Source organism: Thalia democratica, chromosome 2 (genome assembly GCF_965202585.1).
Source record: "Thalia democratica chromosome 2, ktThaDemo2.hap1.1, whole genome shotgun sequence".
Classification (NCBI taxonomy): Eukaryota; Metazoa; Chordata; class Thaliacea; order Salpida; family Salpidae; genus Thalia; species Thalia democratica.
The window spans coordinates 74,419,766-74,438,688 of record NC_139166.1 but is presented as its reverse complement, the minus strand read 5'-3'; the positions used below and the strand labels follow the sequence as shown (position 1 = coordinate 74,438,688).

The window sequence follows — 18,923 nt, the reverse complement described above, 5'->3', positions numbered from 1 at the left end:
ATACTTTGTGCTACTTTATTTGTTCAAAGTTTTAAACTTACAACTTAAAAAACAAACATATACTTGAGTATATTTACTTAAATATATTGGCACACGTGTGTTTGTTTTCTATCATCGGCTCGCTTCTACAACAAAAAACTTATTATCACGTCACAAATGAATCGTTTCAAAACAGCTGAGGCAGAACCAAAACAGAAATGCTTGTTTCTCATTGGTCGATAAAGTGTTGAGAATTGAGATGCGGCTCACACGCGTTCTACTGATTGAGTAATGCTGATCATTCAGCTTGGCGCGCTTGCTTATAGTTGCAGTTTTTTCTTGAACTTTTCTTGAGAAGTTAGTAAGTTTTTGGCAAAATTCATTTTATTCTTTTTTAGCTTGTAGTTTGCGAGTTTGAAGTTTTAATTTAATTATATTAAGAATAATTATTACTTGTTTTATAAATCATTTTGTATTTAAAGCTTAATTTTTTGATTTCTTTTGAGTTTTTGAGTTTTTTTGATGAATTTTTATTTTAACTTTTGTTTAACTTGGATTTTGCTTGTTCAGAGTCGTAATTTGATTGTTATAAGTAATTGTAGTTATAAAATTTTGAACAAGTTTATAGGATTTTAGTTTTCTTGAGAAATTTGTTAGTTTTTGATTATTTTTTGTTCAATTCTTGTTGGGGCATTTTTTGTGTATTGCATTGTTTGTTTAAAGTTGTATTAAAGTATATTAAGTAATTTTGACAGTTTTTTATCAAATATTACTTTTTTATTTTTGTTCTATGGCTTTTAGTGAACTAAAAATTATGCTTTAACATTTTGTAATATTACTTGTTTGACCTTCATCTGACATTTAATTGCTTTTCATTAAACAAAATAATTAAGAAACATTTTATTTTAAAAATTATTGCTACTTAGCTTAACAAATACTGATTGTAATGTGGTTTAAAAATATTTAATTATTCAAAATAATAGGATAGCCAAGTAACTTTTAATTCTCAATATTTTTTTGCTATAAATTAATTTAAAGTAGCATACACATGTTAGAAGCTTAATAAATGAATTGTTTTTTAAATTTCTTAAAGTATTGTATTGGACACATAAAAATTGTAATTGATTTAGTTTTTGACAGTCTTATTTTTGTTGTTTACTTTTTTTTTTTAATTGTTAGACAATATTGCATCATGTTCAAATAATTGATGATATTTATAATTTAGTTACTTATTCTTATTATTAGTGTGCTATTAGTAGCACTCATATTATAAATAAGCAACTTAAAATTATACTAAAATCAACTTTTCAGCACAAATAACAGTAAGCAATTTAGAAGCTGTTTTACTAGAAATTTAGTTTCATAACATAAATATAAATCCAATAAAACATAACAACTTTTCAAAGTTTTTCAAGAAATTCAAGTGCCATACACAACTTGCTTAGCAGGTTTTTATATGCTCTTATTTCTCTTGCCTATACATAAACATTCACTTTAAGCATGATAGATTATTAGTTCACTGAAGTAACTTATCAAGTAAAGTATTAACTAATTTATCTGTTATAAAATTAAAGTTGTAACAGTATTGAGTTGAACTTTAAGTCTGCTGAACTTATATAAACTTAGTTACACATACGTTTTATAGACTGCTATTTCTTGAGTATGTAGTAGCAATTTTTTCCAGTTCAACACAATTTTAAAAGCTGTTAATGCAACTTAACTGTTTTGTTAAAAAGTTACTTTGTAACAACTCAAGTTGTTTCTTTTTTCATGCCTAACTTTTGTTAAACCTTTGTTAATCATAAAGTAAAATAAACAACACTTCAATTATTTATTGAACTATTTTAAATCATAAAATAAAAATTTGCTGAATGATTTTCAATTTAGCTACATGTACATGTAAGATTTTAACAAACTAAATATCTTGAAAATTGTTTGTTGGTCTAATTGTACTTATTCAAAATTTTTAAATAAATTTAAGGTTTCTAAAACACAAAATTGACTACTTCATTAAAATTTTAGCCTTTATCAGAACTTAATTTTTCACTTGCTAGTTATCATAATAATAAGAAAAAGCTTAACTCAATGTGTTTAGGCAGTGTATACCTTAATTTTATATTTAGAACACTAGTTTTTTTTACATTTTTAACAGTTCTACAACTGGCTTTTTTTTTAATTTGTTTGTCTGTTTTTCAAAGCTTAAGTACTGTTTTTATTTTATTCCAATACAAAACAGATTATGTGCTTGTCTTTAATTATTTTTTTCTTAGCTTTAGCTACAATTTTTTTTTTAATTTTTGTTAACTAATATTCACAGAACTATTTTGCAATTATTTTGTTTATGAAATGTACTTTATCAACATAAACTTTATAACTATACGCTTGTATGTTACTAAATTAAATTTTGTAAAACTTGCTATAATATGTTTAGGTGCGTTTTACAAAAGCATACTTTAATAAAGTATTAGTTTAAATGAGAAAGAAAAATTTCTAAAGTTTTTATTTTTACATACTTTTAATATAGCATTTTTATATATAGTTGTAAAATAAGTGTAGGTAGGTTTAACATAAAATATTTATCTCTTTTGGATAAATTTTATCAATAACTTTTGTATGTGGGCCACATTAAGCAAAACTTTGCCAGCCATTATCTGTCTTCTTCCTAAGCTTTCAATTATTAATTTGAGTTTTACACAATTTGTCTTTTAAATGCTACTAAAAAGACAACTAAGTCAAAAATGAAACAAAAATCAATTATTTTCTAAGTATAAATATTTTGGCTCTTACAAACTAGTAAAACTTTAATCAAACTAGTATTTGAACATCAATGTAGACTTAGTTTGTAAATAAAGCTCAATAACTTGCTGAAAATCGAACCTAAAAGTCAATTTGAATTTTTTTGAACCTAGAAACTCACAAAACAAAATAAACGAAATATTGTTATTCATATACGTAACACGTTTTTTCAGCTTTATGTTAACAAATTGTTGATGCATTTTGAGGAGTTCAAGGCCTGGGCCCACGACCAGCTGGCTGCAATAAAGCTTCCGAAACTAGCCAATGAGAAGACCGGAAATTCAAATAACACCAGCTCATTGGACGGCTCAGAGAGCTTTGAGAAAGTGAGTTAGATTTTTGAAAATGACGTTTATTTTTGTTTTATAATAATTTTTTTTTAAGCTATTTATGTTAAATTTAGAAAGTAGTTTTGTGTTTTTCAGCAAATTCATTAAAGTAAGTGTTTAAAAATTAAAAGTCGTGTCTTTAAATAAATATTAAGTGTTTTTTTTTTGAGTACTTTGTTAAAACATTGTATTCCAAACAACCATTTTTTTTAGGTATTTAACTATTAAAACTTTATTTTATGCTATAGAATTATCAAAAATAATTTTATTACAATATTGATAATGATAAGGTTTACTTGAGTAATAAAAAAGCATTAAAGGTTTTGTTTTGATATTTTCAAAGTTTCAAATTTTATTTCATAAATTACTAGAAGTTTTTTTGATTTTAGCTTTTGACATTGCAAAAAAAATAATTTACAAAACGTTATCATTTCAAAATATTTACAATATCACTTCACTTATAGTAGAAGTTTTAACTTACTTTTAGCGCAAATTAAAAAATAGATTGAAAGTACTACATGTTCAAAAATGTAATTTCAAAAGGTTGTAAAAATAAGAAAGTTGTTATTTTATTTGTTTTTAGTAAACTAGTTACAAAGGTTACGTAATTTTTTACTGCTTTTGAAAATTTATACGCATTAATTGTAGGGAAAAATAAACGACAATCAAATTAATTCCATTGTAATTAATTGAGCCATAAACGAGCTAAACTTTTCAATTACTTTCTTCTTTTTACTTTATTTGGCAATAAAAAGACTGCTTTAAGTTAAATAAGCAAATTTTATTCAAAATCAATGGTCTTGTACACAATATAAAAAAAAGTAAACATACAAAACTACAGTTATCAACAATTGTAACTACTTAATGTATGCTAAAAAACTACGCAAAATTTTTCTAAAAAAAATTTAAACAGTCTATACTAGCAAAAATGCAGGGTTTTTACACTTCGCTTAAAACCGACGGGAGACATTTAGGTTGTGGTGACTCAAACCAAAAGGCAATTGATAAAACGAAAGTATCAGCTGTAGAGATAAGTGAATGAAAACAAATAGTGAGTAGAACGCGTATACCGCATGGCAACTTATTGATTTTGTGAAAAGCCCTTCTTTTTTCATTTCAAGCTCAAGTGCTCCAATGTCATTCCAACAGTTTGTTGTTGGGAATTGAGCAGCAATTTAGTGTTTGTTTAAGGTGTCAATTTCATTGATAGATATATTTTAATTAGATACATTGGTTTTTTATGGGCCTTTAATGATCAGTGTTCATTTATTTATTGTTTATTTATTTATTTGAAATTAGAAAATATAAACTGAAACAAAGTATTTGCATAGTTGTTTTATTAAGTAAACTACAGTGTTTAGTGTTTTTACTTAAATAACATGTACTAGTGTACATATTTGGCTACAGTTTTACTACATGTTTGGTTTTTGTTACTTGACGTTTAGATCACATTTCAATCTTTGAGAATTCTGTGTTTTTCTATGAAATCCTTAAAAAGTTAAGATTGTTAATGTTTAGAGTATTTTCTAGTTAAAGTAAAAAGTATTATAGTTTTTTTACAAAGTATCTAATATCTTGAACAATAGTACATGGGTCGTTTGGATGTTTCTATAATACCTCATCACTATGTTGTCAGACTACTTTTATTACGTCATAATCAAGTGAGTACAAAGATTTTCTCACGGTGTACTTATTTATTTTTTAGTTTAACACTTTGTTTAAGAAAAAAGCGTTCTAAATTACTTAGTTAACTAATCAAAAAGTATAAAAGTTTTAGTTTTATAAAAATAAATCTATAATAGTTTTGTAAAGACAAAACTAGTTATCTGTTTTTTTTTTGGGCAAACGAGTTAATTTAATTTATTTAGTACAGAAAAACATTGAACAAATATGCAATTTTAAATATATTTGCTTAATATGTTTTATTAATTCGACTGTTTACTTTAATTATTACAAATAGCTTGTTTATATTTAAAAAATCTAAGCATTTATTCAAAAATATCTATAATAGTTTATTTGAAAAATTTTAAAACAAAATATTCCAAATTTAAACAGTAAAGTAAATGCTCATAAAACTTTTTATATACAATTTCATTACTTTATTATTAAAACTTAAACTTGATAATTTTGAATGTTATACTTAACCAATGAACTTCTAATAAAGTTATTTAAGGACACTTAGCTTCATTTTAAAGTACTTTGAAGTACTGTCTAAGTAGACTTAATATTTTTTAGTGTATTGTATCATAAAAGTGTTTAAAAACAGCGAAAACTTTTTATTATTAGAGCACAATACAACTAACTTTTAAATAAAAGTTTTGAAAAAATCTTATAACATACGATTAATCTACAAATAAAAACTTATTTTACAACACTTACTAAATTTCACTAAAATTTTTTATAGTGAATTGTTTTGAATCGTTACAACTATCTAAGTTTATTTTGGTAACGTTTTAGTGAAATATTAAATAAAACTATTTTTATTAAATGCGTCATAACTACACAAAAGCTTTTTTCTGTATTAGGGATTTAGGGTTAAAGGCTACAGGTTAATTTAAAGGCTAAAGGTTAAGCTTCATGAGTTAAGAGTTGTGTACGCTAAAATTAATTTTCCTTCATAAATTTTTCATTAAACCATTAAACAAGAATCTTTAAATTGAACTTATACACGGAAATAATCAAAGCTTAGCAGATTTTTTGTTTATGACTCAAGTAGAAAAATTTCAACATTCTTTTTTTAGATAGTTGACTACAGCAGCAGACTCTTGTGCCCCAACTGCCAAAATGTTTACAAGCACCCGGTCAAGTTGCCATGCCAACACTCCATGTGTTACGGGTGCGCCAGGAGTCAGGTCCTGAAAGACACTGAGGATTCCAATGAGGAAATAGGACTTAAAATTGGTGAGTATTACGCATATACATTTTACACATTAGTATTAGTAATATAACACTACGGTTTGTTCGATATAGTTGTTTCCCTGTCCTGATAAACAGAGTATGAGGTTTTAAGGCTCTATTTACACATTAACTTAACATTAGAAGTATATACATAAAGTTATGTATCATGTTAAACTGAAGTTTTAAACAAATAAATATGTTTACTTGTTAGATATTTCATAACTTTTTTGAAAGTTTTGTTTGTACCATTGTAATATATACTTTTATCTTGAAATGAGTCACGTTTTTTTGTTTATTTTTTATTGTAATTAAACTTGTATAATGCTTTTTTGTGGGCTAACTAAATTTGTAGTCTTAAAGCTTTTAATTTAAACTAGATTAGTTTAAAAAGATATAAAACAGGTTAGTATATTCTCTACTATAGAATATATATGTTGCTTGATCAATTTTATATAGCAACAAATTTAATCAAAAAAAAATTACACTAAGATTGTACCACAGTTTTATTTTATAAATAATAATACAAGTTAATTAAAAAGTAGACAAAACTATTATTGAAAAATATTCAACAACAATTCTACATACTGCTATTTATTTGAACTGATTTGTGCTGATTAACTTATAAAAATGCATTAACTTTTTTTATAAAATAAGTTTAAGAATTTAATGTCTGAATCTTAAAATTTCTTTGCGAATGAAACCTAAAAACAGATGTTTTAAAATTAATCAAGACAGTATTAATTACAATTTAAAATAAACAGCAGACAAAGCTAGCAACAAAGCTAAAGTTGAGCCGCACCAAATCACCATGACAACAAACAACCTGAAGAAATTTTCAGTTGTGAGTTTATTTTTAAATAATTTACCAATTGATTTTCTCCGAAACGTACATAATTATGTGCATAGAAGTATTTATTGTTTACAAAAAACTTAGTAACTAACAAAATTGTGTTTGGAGCTGTGTATTTACTAGCTTGTAATTCTTAATACTTTTTTTTGTATTTTTTGTAATTAACAAAACAACTGTACTAACATAGTTCATTCTTTAGTCAAAGTATAAAAGTTGTATTAAAATTAATTCATTTTAATAGCCTATTAGCAAAGGATATTTTATTTCGTTATCTAATGTGTAGCTTTTAAAATCTTAAGAAAAACTTACTTACTAAATGAGGTAATTTCTTATTGATTTTTAGTTGATTTTTCTCTCTCAGTATTTAAGAGTACTTCTTTATAATTTCAAAAACTATTACAAAATGATCATAGTATCAACTAGACCACCTGTAACATAAATTATAAATATATAAAACATTCCCAAAAAAATAGATAGCCATATTCATACAGCTTCAATACTATGGCTTTACTATAGAGCTTTGAACTTCACTAATTATTTTTTAAACTTGATGCCAAAAACTAATGATAAAAAGTGAATTGATGAATGATTTATTACAGACTTTTCTCATTTCTATACACTTACTATACTAAGTGTGTATAAGAAAAACTTCTTATCGTCTTTTTTTTCTTTCTACGTAAACTTGATTTGTTCGAAATATATTTTTTGTAATACAAGAAATAATCAATTTAAACATGTTCTTACTTTTAATGTTTCATCAAGTTAAATTATTTGAACCGCACGCATTAAGTTCTTTTTACATTTCACTACATATTTTAAACTTGAGTTTTCTAAACTAGGTTAACTTACAAAAGCGGAGAAATTTTTTGTTTATTTATAAATTTTCTGTTCAACTTTATCAGTGTATTTGTATATAAAATACTAGTAAACCCTTAGCAGCAGATAACTAAACAAAAATTTATTAAAACGTTTCAGAACAAAACATTTTATAAGTGTTTTGTTTTCAATTTTTATTAAACAATAACTGTGTTTTATTTATATAGATAGATATAATGTATAATTACATAAATAAAACAATATATTTGAACTTTTCAAACTCTTATTGACTTTCAGACTGAGATCAGGCAGACATTTATCCACTTGCTTACAGCTTAGATATAAACCTAAAAGTAAAGTGTTAGCATTGATATTTATAAGCTGAAAATTTGAAATATATACTCTTTACATTTTAATTGACTTATAGACCGACATCAAGGCACCAAGCAAGTTCCCGGGAATTCCCGCCAACAGAACCAACACCAGTGTTCATAATTCCCCCAGACCGACATTTAAAACTCCGCGAAAGATGGCAGAGGCGGCGCTGGGCATCAAGATCCCTATGACGCCACCCATGACGTCACAGCGGAAGAGGATCGACAGCGTGACGTCATCTGTGTCGAGTGTTACGTCACAGAGGAGCAGGAGCTTTTTGGCGGTGGACAAGAAGGGAGTAAGGAGCCAGCAGCAAAAGGTTTGTGACGTCATTATTGAGTTCATTTATTGGTGTTCTTCTTTTTATCATTAATTTTTTCTTATTATTGTTATTATTTTTGTTCTTATTATCATAATTATTACTATTGTTATTATCATTATCATAACTACAAACTGATAACAACCATTTTTTAATTAAAGTTGCAATTAATTTAGTGTTGATTAGTGTGAAACGAGAAACAACCAGTTCAAAACAAGAGTTAACTTATTTGAGTTCTATTTTTTGACATAAAAACGTTCTTATTAAATACTGCTGAGGTTACTTTTACAACTTTAAAACTCAACCTTAATTGTTTTACTCTTGGTCTGTTGCTTGATAATTGAGCATTAGTTGAAACATTGAAGCACAATATTTTTTTTTAATACTTACTATCAATCTTCTATATACTGAGACCTTTGAAGCTGCTAAAATACTTTATTGTTAGTTTTTTTTCTAGAACAACAGTAATTTAATTAATTTGTTTCAGTTTGTGCACATACACATATTTCAAAAAAAAAAAATTTTCAATTAATTAAGAAAAACCTAAAAAGTTTTACATTGCAGGCACTGAAATCGAGCAGAATTAAATTTCTCCACTGCCCAGCTTGTAACGAGAATATTGAGCTTCCGCTTGGTGGTTTCACGAGCCTGCTCAGGTTTCACTTCAGATTATTTGAATTTTTACTTTTTTAGTTCTGTGATGAGTTTCTAAAAAAGCTGGCTATAAGTACAAAAGGGTTCAATTGGTATACTTGTAAAAAAAACTCTACAATAAGGTTTTTTGGTGCTCAAATTGCATTCTATTATATTTTCAAAAGCCAGCATGATTGCAATTCAACGTGTTTAGACAGATTTACCAGATAAATTTGAGAAAATTTCTCATTGTGTTTTTTTTTATCGGCCATATAAGCTTCATTTTATTTGACTTTTGAGCGCAACACTGCTCACTCACTTCTGATCGACATATAATATTAAGAAACTTAATATACATGCTTTTATATCCATACAATTTTACACACAATGTTTTATTCCTTATAACAGGAATGTAGGATTAGAGAGGGTGGTGGAGAGGTTCACATCGAAAGCGAAATCTGCGGTTGAAGTAAAATGCACATATTGCGCCCCTCCGCCAAGAGCTGCTACTAAAACATGCGTGGATTGCTCTGTTAGTTACTGTTAATTATTAGAACATCAAAAAGTATCCTAAAATAAGTGATATGCCTAAACCTTGTAATTATCAGTTCTTTTTTATCAGTATGCACTGATAGTGCTTGTAAGATTTATGTACTTATCTTGATTGTTCTTATTTTTAAAAGTTAGTTTGATAACTGATTTTTGAAATATAGCAATACAAATGTAATTAAACCAGTATGTAATTGTTTTAGATTTGTAATTTTTTTAAACAAACTTTTGCTATTATCGATTTTCTACAATTTTTGAAGTTTACTAGTTTTAATTTTAAAAGCCTTGAACTCTTTGTAGCTTGAACTTCACACAAAAACCTCCTATTACATCAATATTACACAATCTTTATATTTACTGTTTCTGTTTAAGATGCACTTTTGCAACGTTTGCTTCAAGGAGGTGCACATTTGGAACACTAAAAAGGCGCAGCATGGTACAAAAGGACCGAACCACAAAATTCCAAAACCAACTGTAAGTTTACAAAATATACAAACAAAAAAAAATGTTTAAACTTTTACAAAACATTTTTTTTATTTTTAGACCTTAAGATAAACATTTTTTCCAGTATAGTTTTCAATTTGATTTAGATTTCCTGAAAATTTTGCAGATAATTCTTTCTTTCAACTTTCAAAGTTAATTTACTTTTGCTGATGATTTTATTTCCAGTTTTTATTCAATTTTTCAATTTAACTCTCTACCTTAAGTTTGAAAAACTCACATAACCAAAAGCATTTGCAAAATTTTTACATTTTTTGCCCACTTTTAACCAAAAACCCCCTGAAAAATCCCCTTACTTTTTTCTCACACACCTAGTGGTTGCAGGTGGCCCACTGTCAGCAGCACCCCAAGGAGACGGTGACGTGGTATTGCGACACGTGTCAGAAGACAATCTGTCACCGGTGCAAGAACGGAAGTGGGAGGCACAAGTTTTGCAAGGGACACAAGATCGTCCAGCTGACCAAAGCGAGAGAGTTGGTTTTGTTGATAATTTTTAAGTTTTTGTTTAGTTTTTCGTATTAGTAGGCTTTAATATTTTTTTTATAACTTTGCTACAATAATACACGTAGATACAAAAAACTCTTCATGAAAAATTTTCTCAATTATTAATTAAATTGTTATCTAAAACTGCATATAAAACTGCTATAGTTAGCTTTGTCATAACATTTTTAGATAGCCTAAGTTTTTAGAAATGCTGATTTTAAGATATAATTGTTAAGTTTAGTAAGTTTCTAAATATACCACCCTTATTTACTTGAAAGTCTATTTAAATTTTGTAAATAATTTTATTTAAACGCTATTAAAGCTTTTGACAATTAAAATGAGAGATAAAACATTATATTAATTTTTCTGTTTTAAAAACTAATAACTAAAAACTTCTATATTTTTGTAAAACAAACGATCACCAAGGAAATATTTGCATACTAAATTGTTAAAATTATCTGTGAATGCAACAAATTATCACGGTCATTTTGTACGAAAGTTAAAATAATATAAACAAACTGTATTAAAGATATAACAAAGTATTGATTATTTGTATATTTTGTAGTAAACATTTTATTTTACAAATGTTTTCGAGGCTTCAAATATGAGTATTTATATTGAAATAGCATACTAAAACTTTCACAAAAGTTTTATTAAAAAAAAATCTAATTTAGATGTAAAAAAACTCCGGTTGTTAATGTAAAATAAAAAGCGGATTAATAAAAATTTTGTTTAACTTATCAGGAAAGCTAAAAAACTCGTTGAAAGGAAAATTGAAACTATCAAAGAAAAACAAAAAAATGTTCTTGAAAATGCTGGCAATGTAGTCAAAAAGTATGAAGCTTTAAATGTTAGTTTTTTTTTTTAATTATTATACGCTTTATCTATAACAAACTGTAAACACAACGAAGATAATTGAAAATAAAATATTTCAAATTCTAATAATGATGAACGAGACCTTTTAAAAATCTCAAAAAAGCAACTTTACTTTACAGATTTTTATTTTTAAAGCCTAATTGTAGTTATTCTTTAATAACATTTAGAAAGTTTTCAAATTCAGATGTGATAAAAAAAATGTCTTTACGTTTTTTGTTTTAAAAGTTAAACTTCACAGTTCTACGAAATACATGGTTCAACAAGTCTTACTAACTTATATGAATCGGGATACTTGTATAGCTTTTTTGTTATCAGAATTAAAAACGTTTTGTTAATTCAATTTTTTTTTCAATTACTAATTCTAGTTACAGAAAGAAAATATTAGGAAACAAATGTTTTAAGTTGAAAAAGCAAAGAACATTTCTAACACAAACAAAACAACTTGAAATTTCAATATTTTAACACAGGAGCAAACGGACAGTATAATGAGTGAGGAAATGTTGAGGCTGGTGGCAGTGAGCGAGTATGTGGAGAGAAGGAGGGAGGAAATGATGGGTAGTATAGAGGGTGTGAGGAAGGGAAAGCAACTCAAATTGGAAGCGCAAGTCAGTTTAATTTTTTTTTTATTGTTGTTATAGTTAAAATTCATTTAAAAGTTTTTGTTCTTTTAGATTTTCAAATAAGCGTTTGGACCTTCTAGTGCTGATACTAAAATGTACGTTAAAAAAACAAACTTTTTAGATTACAAAACACTGTATTACCAAATCATGTTAAAAACTGCAAATATTTAGTACTGAATAAATTTTCAACTGATACGCTATTTCCAGATTAACATGTACCGCGATGCACTGTTGAAATCAACCAACGATCTCAAGTTCATTGAAAAGTACACGGAAGAGGAAGACAAAGACGACTTCTTCCTGCAGAACCTATACATCATCGAAGACAGGTGATTGTTTGTTCACCTTTTAGATTGTACAGAACTAAACAATTTTATTCTTTAATTCACTCATTAACAAATACAGTCTATGATTAGAAAACTTTTGAAGTAATAAGTTTAAATCACATCAACTTAACTTTTTGTTTGTTTATATAGTTTAGTGAATGTTTTTCATGTTTTTAATCTACAGTAAATCAAACTGCATATTTTTTAATTTATTATGTTTACATATCTATAAAATAATGAGTATTTATTTGAAACCACTGATAACTTCAAACAGCATTAAAGACGCCGACCGGGCGCTGCAGAAGGTCGATAAAACTGAAGACTGTGACGTCACAGACATGCGTCAATCGCTGCAGATGGACTGGAAGAAGGAAATGGAGACCATCGTCAAACTGGCTAAAGGTTTGTGACGTAATAACCAAAATATTGTAAGTAATCTGTTAATTGTTTTCCTGCACTACCTTTCAATTATGATTCCATTACTAATTTTACTTTATGTCATTACTTCTAAAAAAATTATAAACTAATTTGTATGTTTATTTTTCATTCAAAACGTTTATTTATAGATTTGCGAAGCATTCAAAACAAACTTTTAAAAAATAACTAAATCTCAAACTTTTAGGTGAGTTCGATGAAAGTGACCTGGAGTATTACAAGCAGGTGCTCGAAAGAAAAAAGCAGAAAGAAGCGGCCAATGAGCAGCCTTCGACGAACGGAGAAGGAGAAATGTCCAAAGACAGCCAAACAAATCAAACTCATGGTCAAAACGGATCACTAATGATCTCAAATGGTCGAGAAACGAATGGAACTGAAATGATTTTCGGAGGACTTGTCCAAGCAGGAGTCAACGGATACGGCAATCAAAACAAACCTAATACTGACTTGAGAGAGTTACAAGCTGGTGTGAGCGGTAGCTCTCAGGTTGATCCGACTCACTCAAGTAATCGAAACGGATCTCAGATGACCCTGGGAGAAATTTCCGAGCTGATCCAATCGGGAGTCAACGGCAGCTCCCGAGAAGACGAGCACCAGTGGATGGATGCTACTAGCTTCTTCCAAATTCAGGACGCAACCAACCTGGAAAATGACGTCACCAACCTAGAAAATGAGGTCGTAGAGAACGAAGAGTCATTCAGGAAGTCCTTAGATGAGCAGGTGGTCGATTCAGGCAACCTGACGACTTCAGGGAACACTTCTGAGAACAGCTTGATCGCCCCGCTGCCAAAAGATATCAGGAAAGAGTTCAAGTCGCCTGGCGAGATCACAAAGTTCGGGTACGCGAAAGGAAAAGACCAAGTGGTCTGTTCCACTCCCGTTGTCGGCAGGAAAATTCAGAAACCCACGGTCAACGGGTCAAAATTGAGTGAAAAAATTGAGGATGAATTGAACGGTTCGTTCACAGGAGCTTCCGGCATAGGCGAATTTGAAGGTTTTAGCAGTTCTTATATTGTTCCTTTTGAAGACGTTCCCGAAAAGTTGCAGAGCTGCGAGCAAGATTCTCTTGAAGCGGAGAGTTTTGGGAAAAATCAAAATGATGTTAAACAAAACGGAGACAGGGAAGAACCTGAAGCTGATTTGAAGAAAACAGCGCACGAAGTCATTGTCGCAACTCTCAATAAGCTAAAGCTTGACGCTTCAAACGAAATGTCTAATGGATTCCATGATTTGGATCAGAAATCTTTAAAACAAAATAATGGTGAAGTTAAAAAAACTTCATCGAAGGAAGATTGCCAATTGTCTAGGGATGATAATAAGAATCCTTCTGGTAACAATTTCAGCAGCAATTTCGATGAAAACATGAAACTAAATGGTGACAAACAAGAAGTCAGCACAGAAATTTTGTCTGAAAATAATGACTCTTTAAATAATCATTCCGGTAACAATGAAAATATGCACTTTGATAAAAACCCTGCAAGCTCCTTAGTGTGTGAATTTTCCGGGAACGAAATATTCGAGTGCTTACAATCAACAAACTGCCAGTTCAAAGCCATAAATTCCGAGCTGCAAGTTCGTAAAAAGCCCGCCAACACTGACGCTTCCAAAACTCCTAACTTTTCATTATTAAAGCATCGCAACCCACTTTTGCAGGTGCAAAAAATCCAACTCAACATCACCATCTACCGGGATTCCTGCGTGAAAATTGGAATAACCGCTTCTAACTTAGTAGATTATGACATCATACAAGAAGACAGTCAAACCAGGTTGCTGGAAATCACGGGCGGCAATTGCGATTTTTCGGGGATTTCCCAAAACAAAAGCTTGGGTGTGTTTCACTGCAGCGTGGAAGCAGAGATGCGTGATGATGTCATTTCGTTTTATGACGTCACAACAGCGGAGAGAAACAGCCTGTTTGAAGTCAGCGAAATAAACGGATCTGATTGGATGTTCGTCGCAATTTGCCATGGAAACGTTGATATTTCATAAATATTAGTTGTTTTTATGAGTTTAGTTAATTATTTTTATTCCGTTCACTGTTGAAGTATGCAATTAGTTTAATAAATTTTGTTTTGTTTGAAACTGTGCTTCTTAGTAGTTAGTGTAAAGTTTAACACAAGTTATATGTTTGAAATGAAACTATACAGTACTGACAAGCTGTTAAGTAGTTTCGAAGTTAAAAGACCAAAATCTCACGCGTTGCAATTCGACCAGCTCAAAGGTTAGTCTTATTTAAATACAAAGGCTTTATTATATTGTCCTGGTTAAAAGTTAAAACCGCTTAGTAATATTTTTAAAACATTAACAAGTAACTTAACTGTTTATATACATATAATATGATACTTATTGTTATAATACAACAATAAGTTATTGATACAAAGTGAAAATTGACAAAATATTTGTTGCATCTAAAACCCTAAAAGTTCAAGTACTTATCTCTTATTGTCAGATTTTTAGGCTAAGTTGTATTAATTATCTAAAAGCTAGTATTCCATAAGTTTTTTAGAACATTGAAAATTATTTATAACTTATATAATATATGAAAGTAAAGAATTCACTAGAAATTGCTGTTTTAAGTTACTAACTGCTTTCTAAGCTTAATTTATAACATGATGTGTAAGGAACACAATTAAACTACTTTTTAGTACTCAGAAATAATAGCTAAGTTTCAATATGTTTAAAACAGACATGATAATCTATAACATGTTACAGTGGATACTATATCTGTAGCATTGTAAACATACATTCGTATCAGATGTCTACTCCATAAATTGCTTGTTAATAAAAGCTTAGTAATAACTTTTTTTCTTTGAACATGCAGAAAATATACAACAAAATATTTAAGCAAACTAACTATTTTCACTCGTAAAAAAGCTTACAACTTTTATGCTGTTTATGTTTTTCAGGTACATATATACTAAGTTACTTACATTTTTTTATAGAAAAGCTACAATACAAAAAAATTGTGTCTAAAACTACAATCTAAAGACACTAAAAATATATTTGAAAAAAAGGTAAAAATATCTTTTTTTAGTTTAGTTGTACACTTAACTTCGTAATGGAACTAATTTGCCTATAATATAAATAAATATACACCGGGTTATTTATTAAAAAAGTTTTTAGTAGCTTAGAGAATTCTTTTATTTAACTTTTTTTAGACTTGAAAAAAAAAATAATTAACTTTTTATTCATTTTTTTAGATCGCATATACCAGGGGTCGGCAAATTGCCGCCCTCAAAGCAATAATTTGCGGCCTGCGAGGTACTTTTTAGCTAAAAACATACTTTTTTAAAACAATAAAATTTAAAAAATAATAATAAAAACTTAGAATCAGGCTCTTAGTTCAATAATTACTCTTTACTAGTGCTTTATTATTGCTTATTTTATCTTTTTTTGGTTTTAAACGCATTTTCTATAGTGATTATTACAGTTATTTTAGAATAAGTGCGGCCCGCGAGCATTTTTTTTATGAAAATTGGCCCGCGAGGGACTTAGGCTGCCGACCCCTGGTCTATACACTAGATGAAATTTACAGCTAACAAAAAAAAAAGTTAGTGTAAATGAGGGTCTACCAAAGCTGGCCATAATTCGAAACACTAGGTATTCTGGATGGTGAAGAGCAAAAAAAAGTCTTAGACGAATTTAAGGGTAGTTTTGAAAATACACTTAAGGATGCTGTAATGGGGGCAGGGATCATGAGGCCGTAATTTAAACTTATACTAGATATTCTGAAGTTGATTATAAAGAACGAAAAAAGGTTTTAGGCGTATTTAATGTAAGTTTTTAGAGAGGGGGAGCAATTTAGTTTGGAGAACCCTGGTGTAATTATTATTTTGTTTAACTTCAATGTAAAAATGTTTATCTAAATTTTCCAGTTATTAAAATTGATAACTACTTAGTAATATCTTAAGTAAATATTAAATTATAATAAGGACTGCTAAAGTTTTTTGTAAATTTCTTCCAGGTTAAAAAAACTAAGTTTTTAAGTACATTCTTAATATTAAATTAAACTCTAGTTAAAAAAGCTATATAAAAGAAAAGCTGTGTATGTATAATAGCATTGAGAAGATAATATAAAGCTACTTAAAATGTGTTTTTTAATGAAAAAACAATTAAATGATACAAAATTTTTATATTTTATTATAATTGTTTTGTATATAATCGAAGTTCTTTTTACTTAACATGTAAAAATAGTTTTAAACTCCTTGTTTATTTTTGCCCCATGTTATCAAATTCCAGGTTTTTTGGGAAATCCGTATAATATAACTTTAAATGTGAAAGTTCTCACAGCTTTCTACATTTTGTGAGATTTAAATTATCTTATATTGCTTCAACTTACAGCTGTAATATACATAACATACACAGATGTATGCAACATGATTACAAATTACTACATTTAGTATAAAACAATTAGTCTTTCCCAAGTTGTGTATATCGTTTATACTGTGAAAAGGAAACACCCCAAGCTGCACTTTTTTTCGCAGGAATTTTATTTTTAATGTATTAATATATGACTGCACAGAAGCAATTGAACAATGCAAAAAAAAGTTTATAAAAACTGTAAACTAGTACTTTATCTGAAATTAGTCTCTGTGGTCAGATTTGAACATACTGAGTTCTAGTGGTTAGTATTAGTAGTAATTAATAAAAAGCAACATTTTTAAACAAAACTTTATTAACGAAAAATTTTTTCAATGAACAAGAAACGAACAAAAACACATAATACAAATAACAAAACAAGTAAACACACATTATACCTAGTTTTACCGAAACTCATTTACAAGAAAATTTAAACAACATAACTATTGTACAGAAATAAAACTTGTTAAAAGCTTTAAAAATTTTTTTTTTAAACATACATCAAAAAACATTTTGGACTGGTTCTAACTTTGAACAGAAAAAAAAATGTTTGTATATCAATTAATTGTAACAAACTCAATCCAAGTAGTTTTCATTTTAAAATCAATGTGGTGTTAGTATGCATAACTTGCTGGATTAGGAAATCATTTTAAGTGTATTTTTTGATACTTTTTTATCTTAAAAACTTTTTAATTTTGAAGCACCCATTTCAAACAACTCATGTACAATTGATAACGAAATGAAGAAACTTTTTATTATTCAGGGGATTCTGACCTTATTGATTGAAGTACATCGCTGACTTGTTTGTCATCGTCGAAAACCTCCACTACTTCATTGTCACTTTCTGTCAATGAGTGTTTATAATGTATATGTTTACTCTAAAGTTCAAGTGTAGTGTTATTTAGAAACTCGTTCAGTGATTTTGGTATTAATTAGTATAATTAGCACAGTAATATTAACAATTAGTGAAAACATTTTTAAAATAGCTACATATTTTATCGATCACTGGTTCAAATGATAGTTCTCTGTAATTTATAAGCTTAAGACTGAGAGGAAAATGTGATTTAAACATTCCAAAAGGATTTTTTTTAACTTACTTAGACTGTCTTTAATTAAAAAAAGATCTTTAGATACGAGAATTATACAATTACATTAACAAATATTCACAATTGGCATTTTTGTAACTCTTATTTATTTAACACTATATAAAATTCAATAACTTGTAGGGAATTTACAATTTACTTAAATAATCAAAACTCAACAAACCGTATTCTTCGTCTGACAGACCTTCCATGTTCTCATAATCACCATCCTGGTCATCTTTCTGGTAACTTTGGTGGCTCGGACCGGCTTCTTCCGAATAATCGTGGCTTGGACCCGGTTTGTCCTGGTACGCTTGACTAGATTGCTGGTCCACTATGTTCTTGTCGAAGTTAGCTTCCTTTTCGTAGTCCTATAAATAGTTCAGTATTATATTATCATGGTTTAGGTTTAAAACTAATTTTCAGAAAACAATTCTGTGTAATTTAGTTAAATTTTTGTTATACCAAGCGCTTTAAAACTTCTTTAGTATTCATCACTTTAAAAACTAATCCAAAAAAATTGTTAATGAAGAGTTTAAATTTCTAAGTAGCAAAACAACTACACAAGTTTGAATGGCTGTCACTTGAAAAATATATTTTTAATTTAAGAGATCAAATTAAAATGTTCCCTAAACCAGCTTATCTCTACACTCAATATTATGATTATACCAAGTTTATTCCAGACTGGAAATCTTGT

The 18,923-nt window shown here is 28.3% G+C and overlaps 1 protein-coding gene across 3 annotated transcripts; it reads left to right on the top strand.

The window, feature by feature from the left end:
• The first annotated feature begins 302 nt into the window (after nucleotides 1-302).
• Nucleotides 303-14,814, top strand: LOC145849941 (uncharacterized). Of its 3 annotated transcripts, none has more exons than XM_082955067.1 (14): nucleotides 303-336; nucleotides 2,949-3,101; nucleotides 5,846-6,005; nucleotides 6,767-6,843; nucleotides 8,096-8,362; nucleotides 8,927-9,018; nucleotides 9,404-9,527; nucleotides 9,917-10,018; nucleotides 10,370-10,518; nucleotides 11,273-11,378; nucleotides 11,872-12,009; nucleotides 12,232-12,353; nucleotides 12,625-12,752; nucleotides 12,973-14,814. In XM_082955067.1, exons 2-14 carry the CDS (start codon nucleotides 2,970-2,972, stop codon nucleotides 14,772-14,774), a joined length of 3,399 nt encoding a protein of 1,132 aa, XP_082811193.1. In that variant the 5' UTR covers nucleotides 303-336; nucleotides 2,949-2,969; the 3' UTR covers nucleotides 14,775-14,814. The 3 variants fall into 3 exon arrangements, with proteins under 3 accessions (XP_082811193.1, XP_082811192.1, XP_082811194.1); XM_082955066.1 differs by having other exon boundaries at nucleotides 6,764-6,843; XM_082955068.1 differs by lacking the exons at nucleotides 303-336; nucleotides 2,949-3,101 and adding an exon at nucleotides 4,633-4,765 and having other exon boundaries at nucleotides 6,764-6,843.
• The last annotated feature ends 4,109 nt before the right edge of the window (nucleotides 14,815-18,923 follow it).

What these genes read in the sequence shown, in the direction of transcription:
- LOC145849941 (XM_082955066.1), top strand. Translation starts at nt 2,970, where the DNA reads ATGCATTTTGAGGAGTTCAAGGCCTGGGCCCACGACCAGCTGGCTGCA. An exon ending in GCTCAGAGAGCTTTGAGAAA is followed by an intron (nt 3,102 to 5,845) that starts GTGAGTTAGATT and finishes TTCTTTTTTTAG; the next exon opens with ATAGTTGACTACAGCAGCAG. An exon ending in CAGCTGACCAAAGCGAGAGA is followed by an intron (nt 10,519 to 11,272) that starts GTTGGTTTTGTT and finishes TTAACTTATCAG; the next exon opens with GAAAGCTAAAAAACTCGTTG.